Source organism: Anabrus simplex, chromosome 1, assembly GCF_040414725.1.
Source record: "Anabrus simplex isolate iqAnaSimp1 chromosome 1, ASM4041472v1, whole genome shotgun sequence".
Taxonomy (NCBI): Eukaryota; Metazoa; Arthropoda; class Insecta; order Orthoptera; family Tettigoniidae; genus Anabrus; species Anabrus simplex.
In genome coordinates, this window is record NC_090265.1 from 1770562413 (window position 1) to 1770585020 (window position 22608).

Genomic DNA, 22608 nt, shown 5'->3' on the forward strand with positions numbered 1-22608 from the left:
CGTAATTTGGTGAATCGTCAGGTTATTATCCGTAAATGCAGCATATTTGTCTTGTTTTTTAATTCTGTCTAGTGTCAGATTTGTAGACAGCTTATTTCTAATTTTATTAACTAGATGACTGACCATCTCAACTTTAAATCCATTTAATTTTGCTAGATTCTTTATGTAGTTTAAATCTGTCTTTAATTTATTAGGGAGAGTGGAATTCTCAAAGCTCTATAAACCAAACTATAGAAGGATACCTGCTTTCGTGAAATGGGGTGTAATGACGAGTTGTTTATGGTTATTGGAGCATGTGTTGGTTTCCTGTATATTTGGAATTCAAATTTTTTTAATCTTGTGACCGTTATGTCCAATAAATTTGATGATTTATTAGACTCGTCCTCCTTTGTAAATTTTACGTCGGGGTCAATCCTGTTTGAACTTTCCAGTATCTCAGTACTATTAGTGATGTCTTTATCAATGACAACGAATGTGTCGTCTATATATCTTAACCATAAATCTATGCCTCTGATTTTATCCTTTATCTTCATGTGTTCGATCGTGTCCATGAATACGTCAACCATGATATCAGATATAAAGTCTCCCATTGCCAGTCCACTTTGTTGGAAAATTTTACCGTTAAACGAAAAAAAGTTGTTCAATACGAACTCTAGTATCTTCATAAACTCGTTCACTTCCAATTTACTAAGACCACTGTGTTTGGAAATGTTACTGTAAATAATTTCAACAGTTTCTTTCACTGGAATATTAGTATACATATTGACTACGTCGAATGAGCACATTACTTGATTGGGTTTCAAGGTAAACTTGTTTAAGAATCGCAAAAGTTGACCGAGTTCTTCAAGGATAGTTTATTATTAAAAACGTTGTGTTTTTTTTAGAAATTTATGGATGTATTTCGGTACCTTATAAGTTGGACTATTACGACAATTAATAATAGGTCGGATAGGGATATCTTTTCTGTGTACTTTAGGTAAGGCTCTCACTAATGGTATGTTAGGATTCATGTTGATGAGTTTCTGCTGGTCCTCTTCATTAAAAAAATGTTGATTTCTTAATTAAGGAATTTAAATTCCGTTGTACTCTTATTAATGGGTCTTTTAAAACCTTAAAAGAATCCATTATTTTCTAGAAATATAGCAACCCATTCAGTCACTCTTTTGTCTCATCCAATTGCACTCATTTTTGCCAGTAGTCTCCTATGATCCACCCTATCAAATGCTTTAGACAAGTCAATCACGATACAGTCCATTTGACCTCCTGAATCTAAGATATCTGCTATACCTTGTGATAGTACATATATCACACCCCCGAATTATATGTAGAAGGTAGAGATATTATTGTCAGTATTCGATTTATTATTATTATTATTATTATTATCAGTATTTCATTTGTATATTTTGCTATTTATATTTATAAGCTGGAAGATATCCACATATGTAGGTATGAGTAATTTGTTTTGCACGAGTGGGAAAACATTGCTTTAATAACTCTGGTAATTTGAATGAGTCATATGGCTACCCCAGTGTCTGTTGTGATGTACTTGTGTCGGGTATTTCCACGAGTCATGTATATATCCCAGCCTGATGAGATGAGCTTGTTGTTGTACCAGGGAAAGTTTGGTGATTCATGTAAAACTCCCGAGTGTTTGTTTATCTCTTGGGAGAAAGGAGAAGTTCAGGGCATGTCTTGACAAGAGGTTCACTCATGATTGGCTGGCATGCACCAATCCAGACGTATCATCTGACAGGAGGGGGATGTTGATGTCTATAAAGGTTGATGATACGGCGGCAACCGGGAGATTGTGGGAGATTGTATAAAACATTGTAAGGAACATTGTAAGAGACATTGTGAGAGTGATTGTAAAGGAACGAGAAGAACTACTACAACTACAAGCAGTAACACTGTATGAAGGAACGACAACTGACGCACTGTACGGGAAGGAAGTGGTGCTGATACACGGTACTGGAGTGACACGGCTGCAATGGACTGGACTTCAAACGTTCGTGGAGCGTAGTCTTGTTATGTTTGTGGAAAGTGGCTGATTGTGGAGAGTGCTTGCGCATTAAGTATTGTAGTACTTGTGGCGGCCTAGCATTATATGTTGGTGAAAGCTATCTCAGACTTTCCATAAATTTATATGTTGAGGATCGACAGACGTGTGTATATATCTTTACAACAAGTGTTAAAATATGTGAACACAGTAGTACAAGGTACAGTATCTGTGTGATGTGATAACTGCCGATTATGAGAATCGGTAAGTCGAATTGATACAGAGACAGTGAAGGGTATTTATCTTCATACATGTACATTGTTCATCGGACTATTTACAAATGGTAACATAGTTCTCGCTTTCGTTTTCCCACGATTTTCATTATTTTTGTTGTTGTTGTAAATATGGAGTCTTCCAGCAATATTTTATGTGTGTATTATATGTATAATGTTGTACGTTGATGAGGTGCTCATGCACGGAATTTGTTAAGAATATAGTTAGCTATTTTAGAACGTGTTATTGATGAACCTAGGTGCAGTTCCTACCTAATTAGTCGTTTTCAGGAGGTTAGGTAAGGCCTGCAGCAGATGTACCAGTACGCAGCATTATGTACACGCCCTGGGATATAAAGTTTATCATGCTCTTATCTAAATTCGAGGGATCCATTCTGGTGAACTCTGGCGCTCATACTACGGACATTTCGGTTAATTATGCTTATTAATTTTATTAAGTTTTTGAGTAATTTTATTTATATATTTTTATTCATGATTTTATTTATTATTATCATTAAAAAAAAAAAAAAAAGTTACAACCTTGCTGGCATCCTACAAGTTGACCTTCAGTGGAATAACCTTTCCTAAAACCGAACTGCCTTCTATCGAATCAGTTGTTAATTTTGCAAACAAGTCTAATATAATCAGAAAGAATGCCTTCCCAAAGCTTACGTGCAACGCATGTCAAACTTACTGGCCTGTGATTTTCAGGTTTATAGCAAGTCTCCATTCATTTGGTATAGCTCCTTCAACCAAACAATAATCAAATAAGTACTTCAGATATGGTACTATATCCCAACCCATGGTCTTTAGCATATCCCCAGAAATCTTATCAATTCCAGCTGCTTTTCTAGTTTTCAACTTTTGTATGTTATTGTAAATATCATTGTTATCATATGTAAATTTTAATACTTCTTTAGTATTAGTCACCTCCTCTATCTGGACATTATACTTGTAACCAACAATCTTTACATACTGCTGACCGAATACTTCTGCCTTTTGAATATCCTCACATACATACTCCCCTTGTTCATTAATTATTACTGGAATGTCCTTTTTGGAACCTGTTTCTGCCTTAAAGTACTTATACATACCCTTCCATTTTTCACTAAAATTTGTATGACTGCCAGTTATGCTTGCCATCATGTTATCCTTAGCTGCCTTCTTCGCTAGATTCAATTTCCTAGTAAGGTCCTTCAATTTCTCCTTACTTCCACAGCCATTTCTAATTATTTCTTTCCAATCTGCACCCCCTTCTTAGTCTCTTTATGTCTCTATTATAATAAGGTGGGTTTTTATCATTCCTTACCGCCTTTAAAGGTACAAACCTGTTTTCACATTCTTCAACAATTTCTTTAAACCCATCCCAGAGTCTGTTTACATTCTTATTTATCGTTTCCCACTGATCACTTTTTAAAAACTGCCTCATGCCTACTTTATCGGCCATATGATACTGCCTAATAGTCCTACTTAAAATTGAATACAAAACTCAAGAATACAAACCTCCGCTTTACCCTTACACGAAACAAACCAACAACACGCATATTTTCAACTGAGGAAAGGGCACGTAGATCGGAGCGTCTGAAGAAGTACTGGGAGGACCGGAAAACCCGAACAATCCCTTCAAAGAGACCTGAACGATGGACTGACTAAAGTGATCCTACGCAGTCATAAAAGAAGAAGAAGACTAGTTCAATCCAGTTTTACTTATAAAGACGTTGGGCTGGCGTGAATTGCTCAGTCTATAACCCACATGTGGGCAACCTACAAAAACTTCACTGACTTGTCACATTTTTGTAATGTTTGTTTTTGGTATAAAAATTCAGCTGTGGTTTCATGAGATGTTATTGATGCAGTCAGTTGTCTCACTATTTTTCTTCTTCATTGCCTTGCGGGGCTTAAAATTAATTAAAATAGGACTGCCTGCTGTTATGTTAGGAACAGCGGCTGAAGATGCCTAAAAAATATAAGCGAAACATGTCCAGCTTAAGACATAGAAATGATGTAACATTATTTATGTAAATCAATAAAAAGCATACAATGTATTGAAAACCTACATACTACATAGTTGCACATCTCCTTACTTCCAAGTCATCCCAGCCCAAAGTTTGCAACATTTTCGCAACACTACTCCTTTGTTGGAAATCACCCAGAACAAACCGTGCTGCTTTCCTTTGAATGTTTTCCAGTTCTCATATCAAGTAGTCCTATAGAATATTACAGGTGATAGTTGGGTCTGCCCTGTCAATATATGAAATTTGTAAGTTACACAATTACTTTGACTCATACATGTTTTGGGAGACACCACTCCCTTTATCAGTGATTAATACATCATAAAACAAAACTCCTCATATTCTACTAGCATCTATCAACATTCACTTTTACAGAATACATAGTTAAAATCATAAAATGCTTTTAACACTCATACACATATTAAAACGTTTTTTATTACTGCTTGTTGTGTTTGTTCTTATTGTAGTAGAACACTTTAAAAGAGTTTAGAAAGTCATCTGGTTTTCTACTACGAACTGGAACTTGAAGAATGGAGAGCTGCTGCCAACCAGCCTCACAGCTGATGACTACAGAGAGCGAGCGAGAAAGAGAGAGAGAGAGGGGGAGAGAGAGAGAGAAGTTAACTGTGTAACAATGTACAAAAATTAGGCCTACTGTACTTACGCATAGTGGTTTGCAAGACATTCAGTTATAGAGAAGAAGAAAGCTAGACATTTTACAAATAATAAAAAATTAATGTTTATTGAGAAAGCGGATGCTAATCCACACATGAAATGTGTGTAAATAGCCCAGATGTTTGCCATTCCTACGATAACTTTAAACATAATTGTAAGCGTTAGTTCCAGTCTTTAAAATGTTTTTCCTTGATGTTTTGCTGTGTTGGTGTTCTTAAAAAGTATTATTTCATTAATTATAAATGTACAAACTGGTTTCTTTGATTTCATCGTAATTATTTTTACGTTCAAACTTAACCTTAAATTAAACAGCGTAATTGTTTTTCATTGTTTAGCACGTTCCCTCTTTAGGACGTTATTTTTTTTCGGTCCCCACAAAAATGTCCTAACCAGTTTTTATTTTACCTGTTTTGTGATGTCAAAGTTTGCTGATTTAAGCACCACAGAGAAAGAAGTAGGGAGGGGCAGCCGATCAGTTCATGTGTCAAGCCGTCACTCCTTTCTCTCTCTCTCTCACATACACACACACACACACACACCCCCTTCCACAACAGCTACTGTTAGTACATGTCTGGCTGGGGAGCTAATAGGCACACTCTTTAAGAACACAGCGGGAGGTTCAATCTGCTCTGTCTAACACCAGCACAGCACGATTCTGGTTAACCAGTTCTAGGACAATTATTGATCATAGGTATTTAGAGTGTAATAATTCACTGGAGCATAATATCATTTTTAGGAATATTCCTAACAACAGCAATATCAAGATTTCAACTATTTCTCTGAGTTTATCCAAGTCTGAATTAATCGATTTTGAATTATCGAGGTTCTACTGTATCTGTTTAACCTCTACATCGAAGGTGCAGTAACTAAAATGAAAGAGAAAACAAAAGATCTAAAATTCAATGGTAAACTCGTCCACAGCGTCCACTTTGCAAACGATATTGAGATTTTAGCCAACTTTGAAGGTGAAATGAATAGAATGCCAGAGTTTTTCACAAATCTTTAGGGGAATTTGGGCTAAGAATAAATAACAGATACATGGAAGACAAAATTCATGGTGGTCGACAGGGAAAAACAACCAACTCAAGCTACAACCATCGACCAAATCACGGAATTATGCTACGGGGGAAGTGTAATTAACTCTGATAATAAATGCCTACCAGAAACCAAGAAAAAGATTATGGTAGTGAAACAACAACTGTGGAACAAGAAGAACTAAATGAATGCAAAACAGTTTGAAGACAAGAAAGTCATTCCTTAAGACCTTCGTTTGCAATGTGTTAATGTACAGTACTGAAACCTGGACTCTACGAAAACTGGAAGAAGCAAAACTACAGGCTGCGGAAAAATGCATTCTGGAGAAGAATGGCATTTGTTTTTTCCCTTTCTATGTAAATAAATTTCTTGTATGTCAGAATTACGTGAATAATTTTCAGAGATGGATTTTTTGCTTATAGTTTTAGTAAAAATGGTGTATTAATTATGCAAGTAATGTAGGCCTATACTGGTTTGCTTGAAAATGATTCTTTCTTTAGCATTTCTAGTTTTTTATCCAATACTTTCTGTTTAGCAGGAAGAAAGTTATCTAATTTATTCTGAACCGAGTCTTGAAAAATGTTCCACTGCGTTTTAGTAAGAAAGGCAGCAGCCCTGAGGTGAGTCTCATATAACTGCTGATTTACAAAGGTTTTTTTCTTATAAGGAAATTTTAACTCATTTTTAAGACATGATAACTTATAAGTTAGTTTTAAGTCCAAGAATATTCACTTCTCACAGATGTGCATGCACGCATGTCACATGGATAAATGATAACATATACTTGATTTCCTTCCTACTCATGAGTACAGCCTGACATGTTATCGTCACATGATATTCCTTTTTAGACATGGTAATGTTTGCAATTGCACGATGCGTTGTGTGTTCAGCTGAGGATGAGCCGCTAGGGTCAAAACCAGTCCTGTATTTTTAATAATAATAAACAAGTATTGATTAGGTGGAATTCTTCTCCTCTTTGCATTTGAAGTCACATCAGTCGTTGATAGCCGGCAGTGGGTGGCTCACAGACAATCGAATAACAATAAAGGTGTGCAATAATAAAGTCTACATCACAATTGACTCTAGACGGTTTGACAGTAAATATAGCACTAGGGGTGAATCAGTTGGTCCACAGCATTAGAAGTGAACACTTCCCTCTCCCACAATACAAGATAAGAGTTCTTTAATCTACTTTCTGCAATGATGAAATTTATTCCCTATTTTTACCTGTAAAGTACCTTTTACAAAATCCTACTACATACTTGAATTCTTAAAGTAATAACATCTCCATTAGGAATTGAAAACTCCACAGGATCAAGGTCTGCAACTGCCAAAGGCAAGCCTTCTTTCATTGCATAGTTGAAAGACTCAATATGTGGAACACCAAGTGTCTGCAAGAACTGAAACATAAAAGGGCAAGTATTACAAGCATGAAATTGAGGACGAATGGTTCACAAAATCTTTGAATAATTCATAAAATGTATAAAACATGTCAAGTAAGGTATTTGAAGTAACGTAACAGAGAGGAATATAAAGGATCTGTTTCCCATAGCGTGTACATCTAAAAATAAGTTGTGTAAAAGGTATAATTACTTATGGGTAACCAACATTTTTGAGTTTCTGACAACTGCCACATCTTGAAGCATTCACAATCTTATCTCACTTTCTGTATCTCATGCCTAGCCAATACTATATTTATTGCACATCAGATTGCTGTCGGTATCATACAAAGTCCCGTGAACATTTAAACATTCCTGGTGATTTTCCCAACTCTAAAGCCAGTTACAGTCTACAATTATCCTTCAAGGGTAGTTATAAACAGCATTATATTCAAAGCAAGAATTTTCAATGAGTAATCCCATAAAAGCACTGAATACAAGTAAATATTTCTCACTTCTGTTTTTCTCTTCCTAAACAGCACTTAAAGTCAAAGAAATATTAATGTTTATTTTATTCCACCTATTCAATACATGAAGAGCGATTTTAATTAAGAATTAAATCTTATGAAAAAAATTATAAGGACATGTTTTGCTCTTTATTTACAAGCATCTTCAGGTTTAATCTCAAACCTGAAAGATAATAAATCAGAATCCTGATTGTTCTTAATTGTAGTTTTTTTTTAACATAAATCACAAATTATAAAAGTGAGGATGATGTAGGTATATGCGTCAAAAGATGAGCGAGAGGGATGACAGTAGTTAAGATGTTCTTATAATAAAGCCTTACAAACAGTCGTAATTTATATACTTTTTTGAACGTCCTTGCCTAAAAATGTGGTAACAAGTTGCATATTACTAGTTCTATAAGAACACAAATTGCTGCATTGAATCTTGTTAAGCGGCGCCCTGTATTGGTTGAGGGCATTAGAAATCAAATTAGAGCTTAAACAGTTTGATCTTTAGAATAACAACGAAGGAAAGTATTTCTCATCGTTCCAAGTGGGCTTCATAATAAAATTTAAAGTTGTTAGTTCGTTGTTAATCTCATGTGAAGAGATAAGTCTGCAGTCTTCTTAAAGCACGTATGAGTGAGGAAGAGTGCTCAATGGTAAGCAGCTGTGTTAATATTAGCTGGAAGGTGCGACTGTAGCTTCTTATATAGAGTCGAAAGGGAAATTTGGTTTAAAATCTCTTTATTAATTATGAAGTTAAATTGGTTAACGTAAAATTGATTTAAAGAAAAAACGCTGTATGTAATTTTATTTATCTTTTCGACTGTTATACCTACATCATCGTCACTTTTATCATTTGTAATATATCTTTTAAAAAAATTTTAATTAAGAACAATCAGGATCCTCATTTATTATCTTTCAGGTTTCAGATTAAGGCTGAAGATGCCCTTAAATAAAGGGCGAAACATGTCCCTATAATTTTCTTCATAAGATTTAATTCTTAATTAAAATCACTTTTCATGTATTGCATAGGTGGAATAAAATAAACATTAATATTTGTTTGACTTTAATGTACACTTCAATACGGACAAAAATATGAGAATTATAACGTGTAAACAGTACTTATCGGCCTAATGGTGGGTGGTCGTGGCACAATACCTGCCTTGTTCATAGAATTCTGGAAGTTCAAGCTGCCTATGAAAAGCATTGAAAAGAAAAAGTTACCACCACCATACATGGATCTGTACACATCCTAAGATCTCATTTCTTTGGATCTCCATACTTTAAAGAATCCATATTACTGCTATATTTCCATATATGATTAAACATTCCATATCCTGATATGCTTTACTTTGTCCATTGTGGCAACCCGTAATTGCAGGAAGTCGTTGATTCATTCAACAAATACATAAGAAATAGACCTCTGTTTCCAACAAAAGTCTTTCACTGGTATTGTTCAACTCTCTCCCTCGACTTTCAATCCCCTTTTGTCCCACCTGGGCTCATGTATAACCTTCTCCTGCACACCTCTCACAGTCGTAAAATCATTCTACTCAACTTAGGAATAATCTCCCACCCAAAATAAAGCTCCTGTCCCATCCCAACATCCCGGCTGCCCTACTTCCTCTGCAGATTTCAAAAGTGTTGTAGGGAAGAAGATTATAAATACGTAAATAAACAGTATTATTATGATACTGTAATAGATCAGTATCAGGAAGGGAGGGAGTAAGTGAATGTGTGTGCCTGCATACAAGAGAGAGAATATGCATGTAGTACATGCTTGGTACAATAAATGGAGTATATATGTCCAACCCTTGACCTGTTTCTCTATGAGGTCAGATATGAAGTGAGATGAATCTTCGAAGTGAGTTTTTACGACCAAATGCTGACAAGATTATTTTTTATTTATTTAAAATCTGCTTTACATCACACCAACACAGATAGGTCTTATTGCGGCGATGGGGCAGGAAAGAGCTAGGAGTTGGAAGGGAGCGCCCATGGTCTTAATTAAGGTACAGCCCCAGCATTTGCCTGCTGTGAAAATCGGAAACCACGGAAAACTACAGAGTCTTCCACTCAAAGTGGGGACGGCTGGCGCAACACAGCGGGTAGATGGGCGAGCTGCTCAGACGAGCACATGGCAACTCGCTGAGCTTGGAGCCGGGAAAGCGCCCATATGAATCACATGTAAATAACAAGCAAATTAATAACGCATAATCAAAGTAAAATACTTTCTCACCTTGTCACAGAAGATGTTGAAACTGTCCTCCACCTGCATCTACACATTTCTGGCTACATCTAAGGAAATTTTCATTCATACGCATTAGTTCATCTACCGAGATAGCCTCAATTTCTCTCGTGATATTTTGAGTTAATCTACAGTGCGAGGGATTTTTGCATAAAGATTATTTTTCAATTTTTCCCATAAATAAAAATCTCAAACCGTAAGATCCCGCGATCTAGCGGGTCACAATGGTTTACTAATTACTCTGTTGTCAAAAATCTCCACAATTACACTTAATGACTCGTTAGCCGCATGTGAGGTTGCCGAGTCTTGCTGGAAATATCCAGACTGGCATTGATTGTCTGTTAATTGTTATAAAATGGTACGAGAATGTCATTCCTGCATCTCTGCCCAGTGACTGTGGTTTCAAAAACTATAAGCCCTATTATCCTGTCTGGAGTTACTCCCACCAACAGTCCTATTTTCACACCCTAGATGAACTCAAAATATCACGAGAGAAATTGACGCTATCTCAGTAGATGAATTAATGCGTATGAACGAAAATTTCCTTAGATGAAGCCAGAAATGTGTAGATGCAGGTGGAGGACATTTTCAACATCTTCTGTGACAAGGTGAGAAATGATTTTACTTTGATTATGTGTTATTATGTGTGCTTATTATCTACATGCGATTCATATGGGCGCTCTCCCGCCCCCAAGCTCAGCGAGTTACCATGTGCTCGTCGGACCTTCAGCTCGCCCGTCTACCCGCTGCACTGCGCCGGCCGACCGGCCAGCCCCAGTTTGAGTGAAAGACCCTGTATTTTCAGGGCTACCAACAGTGGGGTTCGAACCCACTATCTCCCGAATGCAGGCTGACAGCTACAGGACCCAAACCACACAGCCACTTGTTTGGTTTAACGAGATGAAATGAATAACGTGATAGATGATAGTAGGAAGGGAGAAAGGGGTCCAGCACTTAGCCTACTCCTGTCGAATAACACCAAGACGTCTGCTCAAGGCTTAATGTCTCCATCCGACAAATCACCATCAACAGCGCTGTATTCCCTCATTCCACATGAACACTGCAGAGAAATTTGGCATGCAATCTAGTGATAGGAAATAGCGTACCACCACCTCTCCTATCCTGCTGGCCAACGTTCTGATAACCATCAATGAATTTTTTTCGACCAACAGGACTCAAACCAGCTGTGGTGTCAGACCATACCGACTTGACACCTTAACAATCATGGTCATAAGGTGGGCTCAGTGCAATACATAGAGTATTTTAAATATATATATATAAAACAGAAATAGAGCAATTTACTACATCCACACATACAGATACATAGATGGTGGTAGGCCTAATTTAAAACAAACCATTAGTTTCATACCTAATCACAGCCTACATTATGACTCCATCTGTTCCGGAAATAAAAATCAAAAATATAACTACCAACTGAAACAAAATAAAACTGAGCAACCAGGCACACACCACCCCGCATTTTGAAATGTGCTTAGGCTTACCAAATGTCTTGGTTTAACTGGGACTGTCTTGGTGTCTCAGCCAGTTTATAAATTGTCCCTTTTTTTTTTTTTCTCCTGTCTGCCAAAATTCATGCCTTCATGCCTAGCCTATTCCTTAACGAGAGAGCTCCCATTCATCGAGGAATTGAGACTCCAGCTGCTTCTCCAGTCTACACCAGAACATGAAGAAATAATGAACATTCTGAGTGAAAAGCAGAAGGAAACTTGGGGCGACTTCTTCTGCAGGGACGCAATGACCTCACGGGTATAGATGCAGGCATTATACAACTTGCAATATGCGGTGACCAGATTCTCAGTGAAGCGTTTTTACCACAAAGTGTGTAGAAACGAGTTTTCATCAACCAGACATTCAGTGTATATGCAGGTTATGTGACAAACAATGTGACAGATATCATGTCATGAAGTGTGAGAAAAGACTTACACAGTTCTGTAAGGAACATTGATCTAAAAAAAAAAAAACTACTACGCATATTTGTGCGCTATCCCTATTATTATTGTTACTATTATTATTTAAATTGACCCAAGTTTGAAATTAATTAGTCATAAAATAAATATGTCAGCAGAAATGGAATGGTGAAATGTCTGCAGCCTCAGTTAAGCTAATTTAACAACTTCGCCTGCAGCTGATTTTAAAAAAAAAATTCATCAGCAAAATGAGTGAAACTGTTGTACTGTTTACATTAAATATACATAACTGGAAAACCAATAAATTAAAAAGTGAAGAGAAATGGGTAGAAATGTTAAATGATTTCAAGAATTGAGATTATTTTGGTGGATAACCTTGATGCATTTTCAGGTACATTTTTTAATGCACCTGTTGAAATTATACATCCATGTTTTATTTTATTTTCCTGAAAATTATCAACGTTATCACAAGGAGAAAGCATAAAAAGACAAATAATAAATGGTTAGACAAGTAGTGATACAAGATAGGAATATAGTAGAAGAGATCAAGAACAATAAGACAATATTACATCATATACAGTAAGTGATTATGTAAAATTGTAACAAAATCCTTAACTGCCAAGATTCAATTTCTTTGACTGTATATTTTGGGATGCCTGGCATTTTGCAGATCTTTACATAAAGGATGAGAATCATTCCACAAGCACCCACCATCAATCCAATCATCTCAATATGTTCAAGGTTGCACTTATGCTTGGGCACTGTAGGTTCGCTGATAGCCTCCTGTTGCTGGTCTGAACTTACGTCAAAACCTCACAGTAGGATCCAGTATGTAGCCAGTTTTTTGAGTCAGCATTAAAGGCTATGATGTTTATTCGCCTCGTGCTCCCTTGCATAGTGATTACAGAAACTTTCTCATGAGGGGTTATATCTTCTCCTTTGTAAAGAGTCAGCTAGCATGTGACAAACGGTGTGGTGACTGGCATTTCAAAGAGTTTCACCTTGCGGGCAAAAGCCAAGAACTTGTGGAAGGGCTTTGATCACAATGTGGCAATGTCAACAGTGATTACCATCCAGGCTTCTCTCAGCACAGCACGGACTGCAGCAACATTACACGTTATTTTGAGGGCATCCTTCCATTCGAAGCAAGATAATCTATCATGATGCCAGATTCAATTATTGCTATTTTGCTTCACGTCGCACCGGCACGGATATGTCTTATGGCGACGATGCGACAGGAAAGGCCTAGGAATGGGAAGGAAGCGGCCATGGCCTTAATTAAGGTACAGCCCCAGTATTTGCCTGGTGTGAAAATGGGAAACCACGGAAAACCATCTTCAGACCTGCCGACAGTGGGGTTCAAACCCACTATCTCCCAAATGCAAGCTCACAGCTGCGCGCTCCTAACTGCACGGCCAACTCGCCCGGTGATTCAATTATTAGCAGGAGTGTAGTCTTTATAAAGAATAACACCCTTACCTTTATGAGATAGTTTACTATGGTTGATACTCATCTCAGTGAGCTCAATCCTAAGTTAACAAGCATCTGTTCAAAGTATTTAAAATTAAAAGATCTTATTCATTTCAACTGATACAAACGTAATTTTTCTCATCCAAATTGCATGAGTTAGTGACATATAGGTTTGCAGAATTTTTTTAGAGACCTCAATGCGCACTGTGCAAGAATAGCTTCCCATTCGGCTCTGAATGAGCCAAGACCTTCATATTTACAATGGGTGTACACCATTGAGTTGATAATATAGATGTTGATTCCCATAGAGAACCTGAAATATTTGTCCCGAATTAGCAAATTTATAATACCAATATAGTTGGTCTGTTATTGGACATTATAAATTTTTTAGCTAATTCACTCCTGGTAGCCAGCGTTTTGCCCCAGCGTGCTAAGTTCAGCTCATCAGTTGGTAAATAGCACACCTACCAAGACGCATGGCTAGTGCATACTGTAGAGGCCACAGCGTATGCTACTTGGAGCCACCAGCAGTGCCAATGCACTATGAGAGACTTTGTCTCATTATCAAAAAAAAAAAAAAAAATGATGCCTGCTTGACCATCAGGTGATATAGATGTTGATGAATTAGCTGGAAAATTTATAATGTCCAATAACAGACGAATTATATTGGTGCCATTGAGTTGGGCATTTCTATAGGAATCTGTAAAATTTCTTTCAGCACTCTTTCGATCATCTCTACTGCATTGATAAGGGGATAGCGGACGTATTTGTCAGGTAATATGGAAGGTATGATGGTGATATACCACTGCGTAGGCTACTTGGAGCCACCGGCAGTGCCAATGCACTATGAAAGACTTTGTCTCTTTACCAAAAATTGATGTCTGCTTGGCCATCAGATGATATAGATGTTGATTCCCGTAGGGAATCTAAAATATTTGTCCCGAGTGAGTAAATTTATAATGGATGATAGGAAAAACTTAAAACGGTCCACCTTTTCAATACAAAAATGTTATATTTATTTATAACATGTATTTGCACTTGGAACTAGTTTCGACGCTGTGTTTGCGTCATCAGCCAAAATGTGGGAAATAGGCAAGATGTAGGCAGTTATATTACACAAGGCGTAACATTAAACAATACACATCTTACAAGGAGATAAAAACAGGGACGAATATAGAAACAAATGAATCGTTGAGAAAACAAAAGTTATACATATTAAAAATAACCTTAACCACACATCTTGCAGTGCGAAAGTGTTCTTCTTGAATGATTCCTGAATATAAAAACACACGCGCACACATTTCTGAAGAGCCAGCAGGCAGGACAAAGTAAAGTGACACCTTAAGAGTTCTTCTGAGAAGAGTTCATCATTTTTTCTATGTTCCGACTAACTAATGAAGTCTCCCTTCAGTTCCTGATAAACATACACAACAGGAAATTCTCCTTCACTCTCAACAATAGCTCTAAAGACCAACGGTAAAATTTTTATTTTAAATATTGTGCAGAGACGTGAAAGCATGATTTTGAACATGATATAACTCCTTCATATTGTACCATTATGTCTGACTGCGAGTATGGATATTTAATGCAGTAAAAATTTTGCAGTAGGACGCCGCTTGTGAGGGCGTGATGCTATACAGAGCGCGGGAAGCGAGAAGGTGATTTCCCGAGGCAAGGCGTGGTCATGTGTGACGAAGAAAGAATATGTGAGGAAGAGAGAAAGAGAGATGGGATTTTGTCTGGGGGAGAGACCTACCATCTTAACAGAGATTTTTAGCGGGAGCAGACAGGCCCACCACATTACGGAAATTGGGTCGTAATTCCCGTAATTGAAGGTTTCTCAGGTAAATAAAAAGATGGAAATGATTGCTAGAATTTTACGAAGCTGTAGATACCTTTAGGTTTATTAACATATGATTAGATCAATAAATATGTACCAAGCAGAACCACCGTGGGAAGCTCTGTAGTGGCCACATTCCAGACTCAAGTTGTTTCTCGGGACTTTCCCTGGCGTTCTTTGGTGTGTTGCCTCATATAAAAGCTGAGTGATATGGGGGGAGATCATCCAGTTGACTATCATATTGCTGCCGGCACGCGTCGCACGTCTGCCTAGATTGCGCCAGAAACCTTTTGTTCAGAACAAAGACAGCGTGTAATTATTACAGTGCGATAACTTTGATCCAGTGGATAGGAGACTTACGGAGTTACAGGTGGTGGATTTGTAAGTGGCGCGATGTTCAGATACCTATCAATGAGATCGCGTGTGCTTAATGGTATCAGTAACAATAGAAAGCCATACTTGTAGACTCGGATAAATAGCGGTAGGGGCGAAGCTCCCGAGGTGCCGAGGAAGTGTGGACAATAGGCTAAGGAGGTCTATATTTATCCTCTGATAGACTGTTGAATCCAAGTTAAGCGGGCATAAAAACACAATAACCGAGTGGATAGTCTATAGAGCAGAAAATAGTTTATGGCACAGTACACAAGTTAGCGAGTATGCAGTTATATGAGAATGGAGGACGAGGAGTGTGTACTGCAAAGTGTTAGCGCTGTGTGCTAGTTCAACCTAAATAAATGTCCAGAATGTGGCGTAGTGTTTATAGTGAATATTTCATTGTAGTAAGAAGGCGAGATATTCCGAGGGGAGTAAGCTGCAAGAACTTCAGAACGTGGCTTCGAAGACGCTACCTTGAACGAGGCATCCCTCAAGAAGAAGACAGCACCATGAACCAGCGAAGCAGGAAGACCGGACTCCAACAATCGAACCTGGCTGAGACTTCTACCGTGATGGGCTAAATCATGCTAGCCTACCCGGAGGGAGAGAGGAGGAGATCGATCAAAAATGAGATGAGTGGACCATGAATTACTAGACATATGGTAGAGTTAAGGTGTCACGCAGAGATAGTAGAATTAAACGTGTAAATATTAATACAGGATTTGATTCTGGCCCATCAGGCTGCATATTAAGATTGTTTGATATATCTGAGAGTAAGAGTAGTTAGATTTGTTTAATTTTCATCTTCATGTGAAGCAGACAATGAGGTAATTTTGTTATCGCGGCAAGAGGTAGTGTGCCTAGTGATACGTATTTGTTTGAGTACGATAGACCGGATATTTTCATTTGGGTCGGTCGTTAAATACATTTTACTTATGGGATTAGGATCACTATGTGTAATTCCCATTATATTACAAGGGAAGGGCAGACATATCTGCGTGATGTTAGGGGTGCATGCTAATCGTATTTCGATTATAGGCATGGCTCTATTTATGCTACTTAGATGAACGTGATCTGTAACGCTGGTGGAGACATTAGTATTATTGGACTCTGTGCGACTCTGCCAGACAGGGCTTGAACCACAGACCTTAGGTGACTGTGACCTCGTCGTAAATTTGACGATATTTTATTTATCGGGGTGTAGTACGATCGTAGACTTTTGATGTTATAATTGGGGCCCGTGCTTGTTTGTCAGTGAAATCGGATACATAGTGTAAGATGTATTTCCTCACTTATTTTTGTGGCTATTTTGCTTTGTCAAGCGTAGATAAATAAAAGCCCCTGTGTGAAGTTAGCTCTGGGAGCTCGAGTACCGTGATACTGGGTCACAGCCTGTCGGTGTGTTTACAAATTTTTTGCTTAGGGCGAGTCCCTCATGGCTAGACGAAGCAGGTCAATGCTCGGCCCGCACTCTGGGGGTAGCACAGCCATCTTAGTGTAGCCCGCGCGAAGGTCATCTTTCCTTTGCAACAGAGATGTTTTCTGGGGACACTGTTACCTCATTCATTCGAACGTTTATCTCCTTTCCTTTATTTTGTTGTTGTTTCTGCATTTCTTATGGTCGCATATTTACCCTTAAGTTATCTCGCACGATATAATTATTGTAAGAGTCCATCTGTTGACACAAAGTTATGCCTGGTGGACGTGGGTTCACGTCCGTGTAAATAGGAGATTGAGGGCGCTAGAGTAGGTTATCTGTATTTTTATTACTTATTGTGCTGCTAATTTTTGTGTATATAAATATCCCGGTATGGGAGGAAACTTCATAATAGCGGTAATCTCTGCGGGTATCCTTAATTCTACCATTATATCATTTTATGTCGCAGGCATAGGGATGTGGTCTCCATGTGGGGACACATCCGTTCTTTCCTGGTTCACAGATCGACAAACTTCAGCATTACGTCATCATCCAGATTGTATTTTCTTTGTCTTCCTTTTAGTTTGTAGATGTGAGCCTTTGGCGCACTTATTTTGGCACTACAGGTGCAATCCTTGTAATTAACTTGTGTTGTGAATACAAACTTATGCTCAAAATTCTGATCACAGCGAAAGTGTTCCTCATTTCGTAGTTTAATGTAGTATATGAGTTCCCCATGATCCTCTCGTCATAAGAACCCAAATTATCGACCATTTCTGCCGACTGTAGCTGAGCTGGTGCCCGTATGCAAGAACAGAAGAGCAGGTAGGTATCATCCTGCAGTATTAATGTGCCCTGAAGGGTATAATATAACCCAGTTTTTTATACAAGGTGTTGCATTAAATAACACACATCTTACGAGGAGATAAAAACAGGGATGAATGTAGAAACACATGCATTGTTGAGAAAGCAAGTTATACATATTAAAAATAAGCTTAACCACATAACTTGCAGTGCGAAAATATTTGCCTTGAATGATTCCTGAATACAAAACGCGCGCGCACACACTTCTAAAGAGCCAGCAGGCAGGAAAAAGTAAGGTGAAACCTTAAGAGTTCTTCTGAGAAGAGTTCATCATTCTTTCTATGATCTGACTAACTAATGAAGTCTCCCTTGAGTTCCTGATAAACATACACAACAGGAAATTAAACAATACACATCTTACAAGGAGATTAAAACAGGGAAAGTTATACATATTAAAAATAACCTTAACCACACATCTTGTAGTGCGAAAATATTCGTCTTGAGCGATTCATGAATACAAAACACACGCGCACACATTTCTGAAGAGCCAGCAGGCAGGAAAAAGTAATGTGAAACCTTAAGAGTTCTTCTGAGAAGAGTTCATCATTTTTTCTGTGTTCCAACTAACTAATGAAGTCTCCCTTGAGTTCCTGATAAACATACACAACAGGAAAACCTCCTTCACTCTCAACAATAGCTATAAAGACCACGGTAAATTTCATTTTAAATATTGTGCAGAGACGTGAAAGCATGATCTTGAATATAATATAACTCCTTCATTTAACCCAATTTTTTACACAAGGTGTTACATTAAACAATACACATCTTACGAGGAGATAAAGGCAGGGACGAATGTAGAAACAAATGCATCGTTGAGAAAGCCAAAATTATACATATTAAAAATAAGTTTAACCACACAACTTGCAGTGCGAAAATATTTGCCTTGAATGATTCCTGAATACAAGACGCACGCGCACACATTTCTAAAGAGCCAGCAGATAGGAAAAAGTAAGGTGAAACCTTAAGAGTTCTTCTGAGAAGAGTTCATCATTCTTTCTATGTTCCGACTAATTAATGAAGTCTCCCTTGAGTTCCTGATAAACATACACAACAGGAAATTCTCCTTAACTCTCAACAATAGCTATAAAAGACCAACGGTAAATTGTATTTTAAATACTGTGCAGAGATGTGGAAGCATGATCTTGAACATGATATAACTTCTTCATTTAACCACCTTTGAAGGTTTCACATTACTTTTTCCTGCCTGCTGGCTCTTCAGAAATGTGTGCGCGTGTTTTGCATTCATGAATCACTCAAGACGAATATTTTCGCACTACAAGATGTGTGGTTAAGGTTATTTTTAATATGTATAACTTTCCCTGTTTTTATCTCCTTGTAAGATGTGTATTGTTTAATTTCCTGTTGTGTATGTTTATCAGGAACTCAAGGGAGACTTCATTAGTTAGTCAGATCATAGAAAGAATGATGAACTCTTCTCAGAAGAACTCTTAAGTTTTCACCTTACTTTTTCCTGCCTGCTGGCTCTTTAGAAGTGTGTGCGCGCGCGTTTTGTATTCAGAAATCATTCAAGGCAAATATTTTCGCACTGCAAGTTATGTGGTTAAGCTTATTTTTAATATGTATAACTTGCTTTCTCAACGATGCATGTGTTTCTACATTCATCCCTGTTTTTATCTCCTCGTAAGATGTGTGTTATTTAATGCAACACCTTGTATAAAAAACTGGGTTATAAGAAGGAGTTATATCATGTTCAAAATCATGCTTTCACGTCTCTGCACAATATTTAAAATAAAAATTTTACCGTTGGTCTTTAGAGCTATTGTTGAGAGTGAAGGAGAATTTCCTGTTGTGTATGTTTATCAGGAACTGAAGGGAGACTTCATTAGTTAGTCGGAACATAGAAAAAATGATGAACTCTTCTCAGAAGAACTCTTAAGGTGTCACTTTACTTTGTCCTGCCTGCTGGCTCTTCAGAAATGTGTGCGCGTGTGTTTTTATATTCAGGAATCATTCAAGAAGAACACTTTCGCACTGCAAGATGTGTGGTTAAGGTTATTTTTAATATGTATAACTTTTGTTTTCTCAACGATTCATTTGTTTCTATATTCGTCCCTGTTTTTATCTCCTTGTAAGATGTGTATTGTTTAATGTTACGCCTTGTGTAATATAAATGCCTACATCTTGCCTATTTCCCACATTTTGGCTGATGATGACGCAAACACAGCGTCAAAACTAGTTCCAAGTGCAAATACATGTTATAAATAAATATAACATTTTTGTATTGAAAAGGTGGACCGTTTTAAGTTTTTCCTATCATCCTTTCTCAGTTCAATACGGACAAAAATGAAATTCCTAGGTTTAAATAAATTTATAATAGCAATATAAATGGTCCATTATTGGACATTATAAATTTTGCAGCTAGCTCATTCCTGGTTGCCAGCGTTTTGCCCTCGTGTGCTAGGTTGGGCTCATCATTTGGTACCTAACACACCTTCCAAGACACCTGCTAGTGCATACCGTGGAGGCCACTGCGTAGGCTACTTGGAGCCACCGGCAGTGCCAATGCACTATGAGAGACTTTGTCTCTTTACCAAAAACTGATGCCTGCTTGGCCATCAGATGATGTAGATGTTGATTCCCATAGGAAAAGGCACAGGCCTTCTCACCCCAAATTGGCAGGTTCGATCCTGGCTCAGTCCAGTGGTATTTCAAGGTGGTCAAATACGTCACCCTCGTGTCGGTAAATCTACGGGTAAGCAAAAGAACTCCTACAGGACTAAATTCAGGCATCTCGCAGTCTTATTATTGTTAGCAATTTTCCTTTGAAGATGCTAACTGCGATACGTGTTTTAAAACAGATTCTAGGCTAGTTTATGTTCTTATGAGGGAAACCACCTTCATAGAAGACATACGATTAAAACACTTTTTGCCAGCTACTAGATCAAGCCAGAAGCTTCAAGGACAGAGAGAGGCGAAGAGAGAAGAGATAGAAGAGGCGTTCTATAGTGCAAGCGCTATATATGGCAGAAACTGGACTAAAGAAGGTCAAGAGCTTTCACCACTGTATTTGCAGGAATACCATCTTTGATAAACCAAACAATGAGTGCGTTCGTTCCCTCTGTGATCAAAAGTGCAGTTTATATCATATAACGCAATGTCCGAAAAGGGTGAAATCAACTAACGAATATAGTAGGGAATACTCTAAAAGTTATGAACTGAGAATATAAAAAATTGCTAATTTGTAAATGGTTTTACTAGGTTAAGTCATGCTCTTTCGAGCGCACCTTAATACATTATTAAAATCGATTTCTAGACCAGTCTCTTTAAAACCTAGGGCAGCCGTTCCAGTTAGCTCTACACATGAAGGGCCTACCAATCTGTAAATTAAACATCAACATTAGTCTTAGCTGTAGTGAATTTTACGACAACATTAAGAATGATAAACCATTTCTAAACAAGCTCCATGCAACAAATATTAATGGTTGCAATCACATTCAGATAACTACGTTTCTGTAGCAAGTTTGTTTCTCTTTTACTAAACTATGTGTGTATTTCGTGATAGTATGAGAGCACATTTAATATGCTACAAAATTATACATATTAATATGAACACACGTAGCCCTCACTTAACGGTGTAATTGAGGCATAGAAGGCAATCGTAGGTTATCCCAAAGTTTTTTCGAAGTATCCTAGTTGGAGAAGAAAATATGCTATTCGCACCATTAAAAGCACACAGCCAAATCAAGCGTCACTGTGAAACGCAGTCCTTTCGGATATTTCTTGATATGCTAATGCTCACTACTGTGCTTCACAGGACGTGTCAGTAGGCCAATAACAAAAATATTTTATAACCTATACAAATACTAACCTCATTCTGTTTACTTCGTGGTTTCCCAAAATCTTTCGTTAAATTTTTCAGAGAAGGTTCACGGGCTTCCCCTTCTATCGTGCTGACTACCATCCTTAAATCATTAATAGGATCTTTAACGAAAATCAACAAATTTATTTAATAAAGACAGCTGATCTTCACCCACATGGTGTCCCGCAAAGAGAATAAGTGTCCCGCGTAGATATGGGCACTATCGACTGATAACTATCGAATTAGTCGATAGTTTAAACTATCGTAACAGTCGACCAAGGGGAAGACCACCGGACAGATGGGATAAAGACATCCGAAAGATTACTGGGATCAATTGGCAGAACATCGCTCAAGACCGTCCCAGATGGAGAGACCTCATGAAAACCTACCTTGCTTTGGACTTAAAGAGGCCACATCGTAAAAACGATTGAATATGGCTGATAGTGATAGAACAGTCGACTACTTTAAAAAACAAGTCGACTGAATTCAGTCGCATTCCCGCCACGCATCTCTCAACGTTTCACTGTCCAGTCAGCACAAAACAAATCGACTGAATTCAGTCGCACTCAAGCAAATACAGTAGAGACAATACACGACACTGAGCGAGATATCGAGAGACAGCTATTGGAGCTCATTCTAGCGGATAGACCTGAACGGTACTGATTCTGTCATAAGAGAACGTGTATTTTCGTGTGAAGTTTTTGGTGTTATTTATGCGTTTTCAGTGAGTTGACATAATTAAATAGTAGCGTGTGTCATTCCTTG

At 37.8% G+C, this 22608-nt stretch overlaps 1 protein-coding gene across 2 annotated transcripts in view; it reads right to left on the reverse strand.

Moving 5' to 3' along the window:
* The window catches only part of Polr1B (RNA polymerase I subunit Rpl135), a 197328-nt gene extending 175292 nt beyond the window's left edge, over positions 1-22036 (reverse strand). Inside the window, exons 1-2 of one of the 2 annotated variants that reach the window (XM_068225688.1) lie at positions 21853-22036; positions 7253-7390 (exon numbers count right to left, since the gene is read on the reverse strand). In XM_068225688.1, coding sequence (XP_068081789.1) covers positions 7253-7390; positions 21853-21945 — 231 coding nt within the window. In that variant the 5' untranslated portion in view covers positions 21946-22036. Of the gene's footprint in view, positions 1-4352; positions 4454-7252; positions 7391-21852 lie in introns of those variants that run through there. The other variant, XM_068225689.1, reaches the window with a different exon arrangement.
* Between the last annotated feature and the right edge of the window lie 572 nt (positions 22037-22608).